General features: G+C 39.3%; 1 protein-coding gene across 3 annotated transcripts; it reads right to left on the reverse strand.

The window, feature by feature from the left end:
• Window positions 1–1,323: 1,323 nt before the first annotated feature.
• Window positions 1,324–14,058, reverse strand: LOC119134481 (regulator of microtubule dynamics protein 2). Of its 3 annotated transcripts, XM_037271169.1 has the most exons (12): window positions 13,904–14,056; window positions 13,775–13,790; window positions 12,363–12,823; window positions 8,355–8,535; window positions 8,182–8,284; window positions 7,890–7,950; window positions 5,395–5,470; window positions 5,240–5,317; window positions 4,102–4,200; window positions 3,642–3,695; window positions 3,209–3,289; window positions 1,324–2,923 (listed from the first exon to the last, which is right to left on the reverse strand). In XM_037271169.1, exons 2-12 carry the CDS (start codon window positions 13,775–13,777, stop codon window positions 2,843–2,845), a joined length of 1,278 nt encoding a protein of 425 aa, XP_037127064.1. In that variant the 5' UTR covers window positions 13,778–13,790; window positions 13,904–14,056; the 3' UTR covers window positions 1,324–2,842. The 3 variants fall into 3 exon arrangements, with proteins under 3 accessions (XP_037127064.1, XP_037127065.1, XP_037127066.1); XM_037271170.1 differs by lacking the exon at window positions 13,775–13,790 and having other exon boundaries at window positions 13,904–14,058; XM_037271171.1 differs by lacking the exons at window positions 13,775–13,790; window positions 13,904–14,056 and adding an exon at window positions 13,268–13,498.
• Between the last annotated feature and the right edge of the window lie 262 nt (window positions 14,059–14,320).

A 14,320-nucleotide genomic window follows, 5' to 3' on the forward strand; every position in this document is an offset into this window, starting at 1 on the left:
CTTCCATGTAACAGCCAAGTGGGCAAATCAAAATATTTGGTTAACAACTGCATAAATCTCATGCTGTTTTGATTTATATTTTAAAGTGTGGTCCACAAATCACTGTACCTAGATTTTCTCCTTCCTCACCTTCACTCAGCCAGGCCAGGTAGGGACAAAATGGAAGTGTTTGGGGGATGCTTTTTTTTTTCATGCACAGCTGTTATCTTTCTCTGCCAGGACATCCTGTACTTGATCAGCTTGAGACCTGCAGAGTGCATAACAAAGTGTGATAAAAGTACAGTAGATGATTACTGATAAAGTTGACGACTTGCTTCTTTTATCACTGGCACGTTCAAGATGAAGACCCGGTTGGTACAGATTGCAAACTATAATGTTACGAATGGAAACACCCAAAGTTAAACGTGCAGAGTTGCCAACTGAGAAATTGATCTCAAGATAAAGACCGCAAGGGAGGAACGTTTGTAGAATTCCACTCTAATATGCAAAGTACCTCATAGAGATAGCTTTCCTAACTGCGTCAGTGCAAAGAATTTAGAAAGGCTAGAATTGATTTTTAACTCATAGAACCTGAAACTGCAGGGTCATGGTTGGAGTCACACGACTGAAAAAAAAAAAAGAAATAAAATGGCAATAGATTGAAGATCATCCAGGTGTATTTTAAAAGCAGACCTCCCCTTTCTGTATGGGCATTATTTTCTTTCCGAAACAAAACCACCAACTCTCCAAAAATATTATTTACTATTGCGGATGTTTACCTTTCCACAATTGACTAGCACTTGCGCAAGTCACATCCACATTGAAATTGTGCCAGTAAATCAGCTGAGACATGAAGAAAACAAACAGGGAATTCCACAAATGTTTTGAAGGGCAGAGAACAGTAGAAACTTAAGTGCAGGGCTATGTCGCGTGAGAGGCTATTCAAAACACAAAGGTAACATGAAAGTAGAGGTGATTTCAAATAATTAAAAGATTCAATTCATCCTTCCTCAGGAATTTGAACTAGAGAAGACAGAACACTGGTAAAATATGACACACTGTTATGCAACCAAAAAGTTCATTCCTTAAAACCCGCACGTACCAAAATCAAGATTAGAGGCGAGCAATCGCACCCGCAGACTACCTGTACTCAGTTTTCCTGAGAATGCATTTCTTCGAATTCTGCAGCCCTCTTCAGTGATGCATGCAGAAGGAAGAGGAAAGCATTTTCATAACAGTATCCTACGTGTCATTTAAATTCATTTGGAAGGAAAATGCATGAACAAAAATGCAGCAACGTGAGTAAAGATGCGGGCAATATGGTTGAAACAGATGGGGAGGGGGGGTATCAATAATCCACATCTTGAAGTGCATAATAAAAATCATTACAGAATTTAACAAGGTCCAATAGAGGCACACAAATGGATTGAAATACTCTCATCGGTTTCCCAGATTTAATTACACATTCTAGTACCATCCATGATTCAGTTCACACAAGTCTCAACAAATAACAGAATTGCTTTGGCGTAGAATAGAACAAAATCACATACATGCAACATCATCTTGCCACTACAAGTACCTGTGTAAAGCGACAAATTATATATATTTTTTCCTTTACAAAAGCACTTTTTTTAAATGATTTTAGACACACAAAGCAAAGATGGAGAATGAAATAAATACATCCTCTGACCTGCATCAGGTCTACATTTTGAGAACAGTTGTCTAAGCAATAAGGAATGATTAAAACAACTATAAAATCAAAGCCCCAACACTCATAATTTATTATTCACTCAAAATGACATTCAATTTTTATGAGTCACACATCCAAGATTTCTGCTCCAAAGACTAAATATTACCAAACCTGCTGCTAATGGCTCCATTTAACTGCATGGATCATATAAACGCATTTCCCCACCACCTTGTGAATTACTGTTTGTCTGGATACAAAAAAAAAAAGATACCGCAAACATAGGTGCCTTTTTGTGCTGTAGATTAATGTACATTGTGATGGATAAAAAAAAAAAAATGGTGCCAGTGTGTATTTATTAGCCCCAAGGACAACAAACGTAGCCCATCTGTCTGTTCTAAAAAGAGCTCACAAGTGATGGGACTCTTGGACTTACTAATGAAAATTAAAACGCAGTAAGAATTTTAACATCCATTTATTCAAATTTAACAAGATATGTTTTTTTGGTTACCAAATAGTCTATATTTTATTTAAAAATAAAATAGCTTGTGTAGTGCTTTCATATTGGGACACAGTTTGACCGACCAACACATACATAAAAATAAATGATAAAAAGTACAACTCACACTTTGGTAGAATGCAGTAAGTTTCTCCCTTCCAATGTGTTCCGTGACATTTCTCTATTTCTACTTCAATTGTGCTTTTGTTCTATTTGATGTTGAGGACTTTCACTTGAGGATGAGGATGTGGGTAGTTTGCAAAAGTAAAATACTATGGCCATACGTTGTATTGAGTCAATAATGTCAATCAATGTGTTCATAGAACAACAGCGTGATCATTGCGTATTGGAGCTAATGAATTATGTCAGATAGGTGCGACGAGTTGAGTGCAGAAAAATAGAGCCAACTATCAGCAAAAACAAGAATTGTCATCATCTGAGCAGTGCCCACAACTCCAACAACAAAATTCGCTTTCTGAAGGAGCGATGGGAATGGACCAGGACCCAACCACACCAACCATAGCAATAAACTAATGTTCATCTTCAAGTCAACATTGCCTCAATGGACCAATTTGCTCCCAGTGACGATGGAACTCAACAACTTGCCTCTCACTGAGAGAACGCTTATGGTCTCAGTGTACTCACTGCACACACAAGTTGCCTGTAAGGAGCAGAAGCTACAGGTCCGATTCATCTTTCGGGTCTAACAGTCCAAGATCCGGGCGGAGAAGTTCAAGCTCTTTCTGTGCGTCTTCATCCTATTAACGGACCGTTTATATTAGTGCATTGCAATTTCATACAATAAGGTAAACATCACTTGCTTTAAATATGAACACTGTGATTATTTTGTTTGTTATGTCATATTTGTACCCTATAATTGCTCTTTTTTTTCTACATTCTTTTGACTATTTGGTCAGGTGCTTTTAGTTTTCAGAACCAGGTCATGGAAAAAGTTAGTAAAGTGCCAGCTTTTGAAAAATCTCCGTATAGAGGTCAAGGGTCAAATAATAATGATAATTATTATTTAACATGATGGTTCCTACCTCCTTTGAAAGCGACTGCATTGACGCAGCAGCCTCACACATCTCCCTTGCCTTCTTCCTGTACCCAATGTCTCTGTAGCACTATCACAGAGAAGAACAAGAGACCTTTACAAAGCCCTAAATATCAATATAGGATATCAAAAAAAAAAGAATATTGACGTTACAAACAGGTAGATAATGCTTTGTTTTGTTTGACTTGTCAGAGATATTCATTTAGGCTCATGAGAGTAGCTGTAGTTTGCAGTAGAGCATACTGGATGTTTTTTTATAATAGTGTGTCCCTTTCATGGCAGTAAATGAGGTAAACAAAATATTTAGAACGCTTCGAATAACAAATGTGCAGATTGTGCAGATAGTAAAAACACATGCAGTATTAGGCAGTGCACTTTTAAAAATGAAAACTTGTTCAAAAGGAGTCTACAAGATAACAGACCTTTGCAAGAAATACATAGTTGAGTTTGGAATATCTTGGATGGATATCTTCAACCTACAACAGAGAAAATGTGTTCATTTCTGGAGCTCTTTGCACGCTAAACACAAAAGCGTTTTTTGGCAGCTTTGCTTCTATGTTGTGGGCTACATGTTATAACAGGGAGCCAGAACTCGATGAGTAAAGATACACAAGACGCAATAAAGAGACACGCACAGATATATTAGCCAGAAGCAAAATTCTCCACTATATAAACAATCCAAATGTGAGAACACACACTAAGCCTCTCTAAACACGAAGGGTTTGGCATCTGAGAATTTGGCAAAGGAGAGATTTGGGAGGAACTTGAAGTTGAGCGTTTGTCAAATGGGACACGAGAGCACGTCTTCGTTTTAACATTGAATCTGTTTTCTTCGTTATGTGTATGAGACATAAGTATGAAAGAAAGAAAAAAAAAAAAAACCTTCAGAAAATTCTTCAGTGCATCTTCAATGGTGGCGCTGGGAGGTTCTCCAAATAATGCAGCGGCAACTTTCCTCTCAAGCCAAGATAACTGGGCTACCTGCAAAAGGGACACCAGATATTAATCAAACTCAGCCCATTTCTTGACTTAACTCATGAACGGCTAGAAATCTCTACTTATTTTTCTTGGGAACCGATTCTCTGTTCCAATTTGAACTGTGCTACGATTTAAGAACAACATTTCTAATCCCTTCTCACACTGCACAATTTAATTCATTGCCTGTTCTAGATCATTGTCAATACAGTAAAATCAACAACTTAAAATGCTAAGTACAAATGAGGCTTTTGGGAGTATTTTCACAGAATGTTGACAACACTGGTACCTTCCTACCAGCATTATTTCTTCCCCCCCCCATTTGATTTTTTTTTCATCAGACTATGATAATGGCCAGAAGTACATAGTCTGCTTCACACCATTCATCCGAGCCGTCTAATTGCAGGTGTCATATTGCTATGGCGTCATCGCGGAAGCTTTCAAACACTGGTCGAGTGCAAACAGTACATCTTTGTGGGACGCGTAAACGTGACAGAGAGCCTTTAAAACTCAGACTGTGAAAACATCAGGTGTTAGAAAGCGCACTGCTCCTGACTCCTCGCGTGATTAGCAAATGTTGACTTTAATGACAGTGATCTCCCTAATAACCTATTTCCTTCCTGACAGCAAGTCTGACATATTGACTGGAGCAACACTAGAAAAACAACCCATAAAAAAAAAAGTGTCCTTTTAAGCCAAGATTGCTCCAAATAAACTGCAATTAGACTGGTTGACTAGACGCTGTGAAAACAATCGGTAGTTGCAGCAACATAAACGTGTGACACAATGTTGAACAGAAGTTGCATGAAAATATGTTCCAGCTCGCAATCTGATTTCAAACTAACAATGGGCTGTGTCCTGTCGCCCTCTCCTGAACATCCTTGCGGGGGAAAACAAACAGCAAAGAAAACCCAAACAGTGCCAATGATTAAGGGGAAACGGTGGGCGTGTTTGCAAAGGGAGACGAAAGGTCGGGTCGTCTTTCACGACGGAAGCGCCCGTGGATGTGGGGAGAGATGCCAGAGATAGCCCGAGTGTCACATACAGCATAGCACCAGCGGCCCAGCAGGTAGTAAGACAGGGGGTCTTGAGGCTTCAGCTGGATGGCTTTATCCAGATGATCCTGGCACAGAAATGAAAATGCATACGCTGAATGTACAAATGTTTCACTGGGATGGAGCAACAACGCTAACGACTTACCTTAAAAATGTAGCCATTCTTGATCTTGTTCTGGACGGTGTCGTATTCCGCCATAATTCCACACATAATGGCATACCTGAAAGGTACAGTTAGTCCAATACTGAATTCAATTCGATTTCTTCGGGTTGCATTTGGGCATTTCATCAACATTACTCAGGAATTTGGAAAACATTCAACAAAATAAAACATTCTTCCTTTTTCCTGCAGTAATCTCCCCCAAAAAATCATTTGGGGGTGTTTTGAAATCTATACGTCAGAATGAAGCTGAGGGTTTGAAGAAAGGTGAAGGGGGCTGATCGAGGTATTTTCACTGGAAGGCTGCTTTAATCCTGCTGGTACTCTGTCAAACAACACAAAACCACATAAACACCTTTTATGTACCATGGTGGTGTTGATGGGAATTGGAATCTGCCGCTGAATGAGTCTCGGACTGGGGATTTATTTATGTTTTAGCGTTGGGCTACTGTTTGAGGTCATCACAGAAGTGTCAAGCTCGAGAGATTTCCGTCTTTGCATGAAAATTTGGAGATGATTTACAAAGTAAAGCTAGCAGGCTGGAGGACACCTTGCTAAAATGCACAGAGACAAGAAGAGGGAGGGAGAAAATCAAAAGACAACCAGCGCCAAGACTCCAGGGACCAAGAGAATGTGCAGATTAACTGTCTACAAACATTGGTACACAAATTAAAACACAGTGTTGCCAAGGCTCCTGAGGGCAGAATCCAATCTTGCCACGCTGAAACTAGGGAGGTGGCAGAAGCTCATGCTTGAAATAAAACTTTACAGAGGTCAAAGCCACCTTCTCCGTGTCCTCCTGTGGCTCCCCTGCTAATCCGCACGCCTGTATTCTACAACAGAGGCCCCAAAGGTAGGGATCCAACATGGTCGGAATTTGCACACTTCCAAAGTTGGCTTAAGAGCGCAAATGCATCCCCCACCTGTCAGTCTACTGAGAACTGTTTGTGTTCAGACAGTGGCGAGGTCAAATAGGTCGATTGTTATTTTGAAATGAAGGCGCTTTTGTGGGATAAGTGGCCTACATTTCAAAATGTTCCAAAGCAGGTTCACTGATCTGGACGTCAATTGTGGGTTCCGATGACGTAATGACAATTATTATTTATAATTATTGGACACTAATTTCTCAACACATGTAGTTCAAATAAAACACAATAAAAATCAAGGCACTGGAGCGTATCAGTAGTTATTTTGAGAATGGAACAATTTAGTTACAGATATTTATAGATCACAGATAGTAATTGAACACACAAAAGAGTATAAAAAAAATAGATGTGTCGAACTGGTTTGACTAAACCGGGTTTGTGCTTAACCCAACTGGATTTACTGAATGATGTTTTGGTTGAAAGACAGATTTTGGACAGCATCCAGGTAAAGAAGGCTTGTTTTGTCATTTTGGACCATTGAGATTGTGATTTTTGAGGGACTTACACTAAATAACTTATTGGGGATGTTCAGACCTTTGAAATGTCGGATGCAAAAAAAGTCCAAAGGTTCCAAAAAGTTCCAAAAGTCCACCTTTCAGTAGGACGACAAAAAAATAAATAAAAGCTCCCTCGTAGTTTCAATGACAAAGCAGAATGTGAAATGTGCCAAATTGTGACACGCTGGGCGTCACATAGGAAAACATGTGACGAGTTTTCTCACGGCATCATTAGACTTTGTAAACAGTTACCTCAGACATAAACTTCCTTGTCACACTGCTTGGTAGTGTTCCCAGTTCCTGCCTTAGACCTTATACATTGGTAACAACTGATCTGAGGCGCTGTTTTGCTCCGTTTAAGGATCTTGTAAATTCCATTAAGTGGATGTAGGATTAAAAACGAAGCTTTGGAAAAGCTTTAATTAACTAAACAAACACGGTGTTATACGACAAGTGTTGTAGCACATGACTGACCTAATACTCTTTATGACTGGAGCTTTCAGTTATACACCAAATAATTGGACAATATTAGTAGAAATGTACTGCAAAAAAAAATAAAAACACACACCAAACAGTTTTCTTTGTGTAAAATACATAAAGGTCATACCAGATTTCAGTAAATGTAAATAGAGTGGGAACGTGCACGATTTCTTGCGTGTCAAGTTTAATGCTTCTTTTAACTCAAGCGCTGACAGTGGATCTCGTCCATTAGTCAAGTTTTGACATGAGCATCATTTCGGATGAGGAATGTACCAATGAGGCTTGCACAAATACCAACAAGATTTTGAATGCCATTTTGCCACAGCAAGGGGATTTCACAAGCAATCAAAGAAAAAAAAAAAAGAAGAAAAAACAAGCGCTCCTTATTTTGTCTTTGCAAGTTCATTGTGAGAAACGCTCATCAAGTGGGGTAAAGCAGAAAATATCAAACGGTTAAAATAATCCCTAGACTACGACACAAACAAGAGACTTGATGATACATTAAATGTCAGTTTATCAGAGCACACTCGGGTCAGTTGCGATTGGCTGAAATAGATAAATAATAATAATAACATACCACTGGTGGCTTTCAGCACATGTGGGGTTCAGCGCCACTGCATCCTCACCGACCTTCTTTCCTACAAAAAAAAAAATCATTTTGTTTGTTGGAAACTATCCCAGCTGACTTTGGGTGAGAGTTGCGGTCCATTATGAACTATGTACAATTATGTACATGATGTACAATTGCCCAATCTTTACAATTAGTGCCAATTAGAAGAGAATTTGAGGTGAAGTTGGTATTGTGCTATATGAGTGTTTACAGCAGTGGGTTGGATTCTTGTTTCTTTCTAACTCTAATAAAAGATTACCAGTTTCTGCATGATTTTTCTTTTCTTCAAGCGTGGCGCTGAGGTCATGAACGTCGCTATACGCTCTGATCAGACGCCAAAGAAATTCGGAGCTCTGTCCAAACTAGAAATATACCAAGATTAAGTGAGCGAAAAACGTCCCAAACTGATCATTTCTAGCTAATGTAACAAACCTCGTCTCGATGAGTTGATAGGATGTGCAGACTTTCTCTTTTGTCAGCCTCTGTGCCCTGATGCAAAGAGTCAATCCTCTCAAGTAAGCTAGTTAACCTGTCTGTTGTCTCCTCCCTTTCATCCCATTGTTCATCATCACTTTGTTCCTCTTCATCGGAGTCAGTCAGTGCGGTTATGTACCTGTAACAATAGAGGTAGTTTTGAATATGGCAGCCGGAATGTGGAAATTATTTTTCTTCCACTAGGTTTCTATGATTGCTGAAAAGTCAAAACTGAAAACGATTATAATTGTGGAGCTTGATCACCTAGTCGCGGTGGGGTAATCAATTTCTTGACAGCAATCATGACAAAATGGTTTTTTGTTTTTTTTTTACTTTCACCTACAGTGAGTACATCCTCACGCTTCAAACTGAAACCTAGAAAGCAGTAGGCAAGCGCAATTCTTTCCTAATTGTAGCGTTAGACATGAAAAGACAGACACAAAGTTGGACAAAAAATAAATAGAAGAGTTATTAAGATCCATGTGCGTCACTGGTGGTTAAGGGAAGATTTGAGGCTATAGGCAACGGTTCTGGAGTAGCGTGTCAGAGCGGGCTGCCGACACAAACATCAGTGACCCAACAGGTGCCATGCGCCGCAGGCTCCATCCCGACCGACTCCACCCGCGACACACCCCTTCCACCCTTAGTGCTTCCATTACAGGCGTGATACGCCAACATTTAATGTGCACCATAATTAATTAGGTCAACAACATCAATGAAGTTACACTAATGTGCCGACAACAATAGTTAACTCTTACCTGCCGTTACATCACGAGCACATTGATTTACCAACGGTATGAAAATATGGCAATAAACCTGCAAATCTCAGAAAAATGCTACTTTGTATACTTGCAAAGGAGCTAATTGGTCCATTCATCGACTTTAGCTGTTACTAGGCAATTATATTGTTTGTTGTTGTTGTTGCATAAGAAGTAGGGACGTTCGATACCACTTTTTTTTCAAACCGATACCAGTTCAACTATACGACTCTTAACACACGCATGCAAAAATTGCATGGCCACAGGATATGTGCTCAGAGCTACAGGGACCCCGAGCGACGTGACGAGCCGTCAATGGAGTTTAGCAAATCTCCTTGGTTACTCTGTACAAGCCTGAGTTACCATGTCTACTTTGGTGGGCTTTTTGAGCATGCAGCCTCGCTAATTCAGCATGTCACCACCACTGACGGTGCCAATGAGAACCTTTCATCAGAAACAATTGTTGACAGATTTGACAGGAGCTACTTTCTAACAGATCAGCCGCTGAACTAAAAATCATTGGCTTCTCAGGAAACCTCAGGGAATTAATGAGTAAAAAAAAAACTAAAGAACATCACTTTTTCATGGACGTGGGATGATGTCATCAATATACTGTAGTTTCACTAGCGCGTGTTAAGGCATTGTAAACATTTGTTCCCAAGATAGGAGGAGGCAGAAGCTAATTTTGAAAGTCATGCATACTTGCAAAAAAATGAAAAAAAGGGCAGAATAAAACAAAAATTTCCTCAACCTTCAATATAGTGAGACATTACCTTTTCCCCATTTGGCAAAAAAAAAAAAAAAAGTTGCAAAAATGAACACATTCTATGTCACACACCAGTGGATGGGGCTGTAAGCCGGAAGACTTTTTACTTAAACCAATCAATTATTTTAGGGCATAAAAATATCCACACCACAGAGCAAACATTCCCATGACAGAAGCTACACAAAATAAACAAGCAACTCCATTTGCTTGATTTAAAACTTAAGCGTGCTGAGCAGACTTGCCCGTCGCTAGACAATACTTTTTATGCTTAAATCAACAGTTCTCCAATGTCATGAATGCATTTAAAAAAAAAATAAAATAAAAAAAAAAGCTGTAATGTTCTTAAGCTAAAGTTGCATGACGTGAATGAATGCAGCGGATACTGTCGTAAATTACAAGTTTCTACAAGACACATTTCAATGAAGCCTCTGGCAGCTTGGCACACAGACAGGTTGATGCGTGTGTGTGTTTTTTTTTTTTTAAATAACATCCAGAGACCTGGATTGCACTCAATAAACTGCATAGAAGAACGATAACTTTACAACAGTTATTATCAAGCTCTGACGTTTGTAAAAAAAATAAAATAAAAATAAATAAAAATTGCTATGCAAATGCCATCTGGGCTGAATTGGACGCAAGGATAAATTGTGCAACCGGCTTCTTTTGTGTGGAAGCAGCATGATCCCTAAAGGGGTGGAATTTTATCCCTTCACCATTCCCACTCACAAAAAAATACAGAGCAGTCTTTAATTAAAGACATGGGATTTTGTTAAAAAAAAAACTAATAAATAACTGTCGTTTATAGTCATCAAAAAGGCATCGGCTTGATTGGAAAACCACGGGTTAATCTGGATATTTGATTTCTGTTTGTGTTGTTGTAATACAAATGTTCTGCAAGATGAAAGACAAACCATCGTGTGTGAAGCCAATAACGGCTGGGGAGTAGCTCCTGTGATTTAAGATTTAGTGACACCTACAGGTATGTTTTGATCTCTCTAGGCACTGCTTGCGTAATAGTTCCTCAACGCAGGTCAATTCAGGTTAAGCAGTCAAAAGAACATCCAAGAAAAAAAAGAAAAAACATTTGCCAGAGAGCAAAAAGACTTCAAACCTTGACTCGAGCGATGAGGTGTGATTTCATAAGAATATATTCAAATGGGCTTGTATCCCCCCCCAAAAAAAGAACAAAAAATAAACATCTATTCATGTGACACAAGGTTGCCGTGAGTTCAAGGCATTTGTAAAAGATAAGTGAGTGGACCTTCATTAGCCTTGCTGTTTACGCAAGAATCTAAAACAAATAAGTATACTGAAAGCACACGAGCGAGAAGTGGGGCAAGCTAGATTTCTTCCACAACAAACCTGCTGGACGACATCTAGCAAAACTAATGAGATTCTTCCTGATGCGAGTTAAGAGCTGGTTAGACTGCATAAACATGCTCAGGAGAGGGAATTTACACTTTACCAATGGCCTTGTTATTAGCCAATGACACCGGAGTTTGCTCTGCCTAACAGGTTGGCCAAATCCAACACTGTAAACAATGGAGTGTGCAGGAATGTGTGTCAGGATGACATTGAGAACATCTAATACAAGCACGATAAGACCTGTCAAACTTGAACGAATACATCCTCTTATGGTTGGAGAAAATCTGCTGTGAAGTGATGGCTGACTTTTTGAGTTACCGTAATTTTCGGACTATAAGTCGCGGTTTTTTTTCATGGTTTGGGTGGGGGGGCGACTTATACTCAGGAGCGATTTATATACATATATATGGGGTTTTTTCACTTTTTTGGGCATTTTATGGCTGGTGCGACTTATACTCCGGTGCGACTTATAGTCCGAAAATTACGGTATTTGGATTATGCACTTTTTTTTGCCCCAAATAGGGTAGAAATATTGCAATCAAAAATGAGTTTAAATACTAACTGTGCATGTGATGTGTCAACACGTTTTTTTTTTCCCATTGAAGATGTGGCAGTGATCATTAAACGGTCTTGGTAATAAGTGACTCATTGGTGTTTAAAAAAAGGGGTGGCAGGGTCAAAAGTACAGTTGAAAACAACTTCAAGGGGAAAAAAAAATTACTATGTTGAATAATCGTGTTCATTTAAATATATTGTATGTACTGTTGCTGAACATGTTGCATGTGATCCACTAATATTGCAATTTTTTTCTAAATTGTGCACTCACTCGTGACACGAGCAAAAGGTGTAAAATTGGTGAAGATTGCGGTATTTAAAAGAGAATTTCAGACACAATCCTGGTTGGTCATCTCATTCTACAACCATCACAGATTTCTCCAATCTGTAATGCCGTTGACACCACCATAAAGACTTTCCTTTTTATTTTTTGTCTGTTTTCCTCAAGGTCTGTTGAGACACCCAATCGAAATATCAGGCTCCTCTCAAAGCGTCTGACAAAGACGAGATGTTAATACTTACCCTCCCTCACTTTCCGCTTCTTCAGAACTTCGCCCACCTGCTATGGCCCCAGTGATGCTGCCTCCAGCCCTTTTCCTCCGTGTTGGTGTGGTCCTGTGAAGAGGAGCAGCTCGATGTGCATCTGACCTATTAGGTGCACTCAGGTCTTCGCCAACTTGACCGTGCCGCATCGGTAAGGCATTCTTCAATGCCTTCATTTCGTCTTTCAGCTCTGACACACATTGTAGTAGGGCCTCGAGGCGGTCCAGTACCTCAATCTGGTCCCCGGGTAGACCGGGACTATTCATAAACGTCATGCCAGGTACGAGTTCATTATTAGTGTGTAGGTAGCGCGCTGGCAATGAGGCCCTTCGTCTCATTTTATAGCCCTGGTAACATGCCACAGCCAAGCCGATGCCAGCCACCCCAGCCAAAGCTCCCAGAATAAGGACTTTGCTGTCTGTTTGGGCCATCCTGAAAACCTGCACAGAAAGGAAATTTTCAAGTTAATAATTTTGGGTGCAGAATCTAGGAAGGGGTCATTTCATTGGCAGGTTTGATTGATGCATTAGATATAGAAATACAATTCTTTATCTGTATTTTGCAGTGAAAACTGGAGGGGGGGGGGGGGTGTCAGAGGGCAAGTACAAGGACATGATTTCAAGAGTACAAGAACGCTATGATAATATAAGTGTTATGGTTGTAACAGTAAAACATCACAAGTGCAGTAAATCTAAAGTTGACCATTAATATTAAACAAGGTCCCAGGTGCGTGTTTCACGCTTGCAGCATTATTTTAACCAGTCACACTGAAGAAAAGGAGCATGTTACCAAGCAGACAGCAGCTCGACAAAGCCTGAATAATGCGCCTGAACAATCCACAATATCTTTGGTTTGCAAAGATGGGGGGGAAAAAATACACTCACTGCGTTATTTGCTGCAAATGCAATCACGTCGTGTTGCTGTTAGCTTCGATTCAGTTCAGTTGTATAATAATACTCTTTTGAACACGCAGCATAATGACATTGGATATTTCACCGCATAACATCTTTTTTCCAAATACAAAACAAATGTCTACATTATTGTTGACGTGGTTGCCGAAGATTGTTTAGAAGCGGTCTGTCAAGCTACCATGTGCTTCAAAGAAAAGAGTCCGTGCGGCTTCAAATGAAATAACGAAAGGTTCCGCTTTACCAAAACGGTGCGGTTATTATTCATTATAATTTTATTCATTCTCCGGCAACAGAGGATTGTAAATTTATGATTAAAATATAATATATCTCTTGTTTTATTAAGATAGAGTGACGAAATAACTTGTCCAAAGTTTGCAGAAGTTGTGATGATTTAACTTTGCACAAAAGCAATGATTAAGCCCAACAACACAGCTTGCAGATAAAATCATTATTCACTGAAATGAAAAAGAAAGTTCTTACCATTTTATTTTTCTGCCTGCATGTAAAACTAAAATTTTATGAACAAATTTGAAGCATTAACATTATGAATCTGGCGTTCATAATAATTGTTTTGTAATATTAGATATAGTAATATAGATAGACACTTACTGTAACTCTGGACCTCACACCTTCCCTTCAGTGGACACTGACTATATAGCTCATTATCAAATCAACCTTGAAAATGTTTGCATTGCAGTCCTCACTGATGTTTATCCAAGAGTAATAGTTGCACAGAGCAGAGGAGTTGGCTGAATATTATTTTTTCTGTTTAAGAGCTTTTATACAAAAGGAAAGCAAACGAGATATGTAACTTTATTAAGTAATGGGTTATACTGGTGTACTGTATTTTTACATGCCCAAAGCACTTCATCATTAAATGATTAAATGATTGACAGATGGTAATGTAGCGTGATGTTCTTTTATGTAATGATGTACGCTACGTGCCATTTTCCACCTAGCACCATCATCACTGTATTGTTCCTTTACCCACAACCTGCATTCTGCCAGCAGGAAACAAAAACCTCC

The sequence above is a fragment of the Syngnathus acus genome, chromosome 15, assembly GCF_901709675.1.
Source record: "Syngnathus acus chromosome 15, fSynAcu1.2, whole genome shotgun sequence".
Classification (NCBI taxonomy): domain Eukaryota; kingdom Metazoa; phylum Chordata; class Actinopteri; order Syngnathiformes; family Syngnathidae; genus Syngnathus; species Syngnathus acus.

Bases quoted from the DNA above. Each gene is read 5' to 3' on its own strand.
- LOC119134481 (XM_037271169.1), bottom strand. The intron at 7,951-8,181 runs GTAATCTTTTAT...TTTTTTTTGTAG, and splicing joins GAAAAATCATGCAGAAACTG to GAAAGAAGGTCGGTGAGGAT. The intron at 4,201-5,239 runs GTATGTGACACT...TCCCTTTTGCAG, and splicing joins TGGGCCGCTGGTGCTATGCT to GTAGCCCAGTTATCTTGGCT.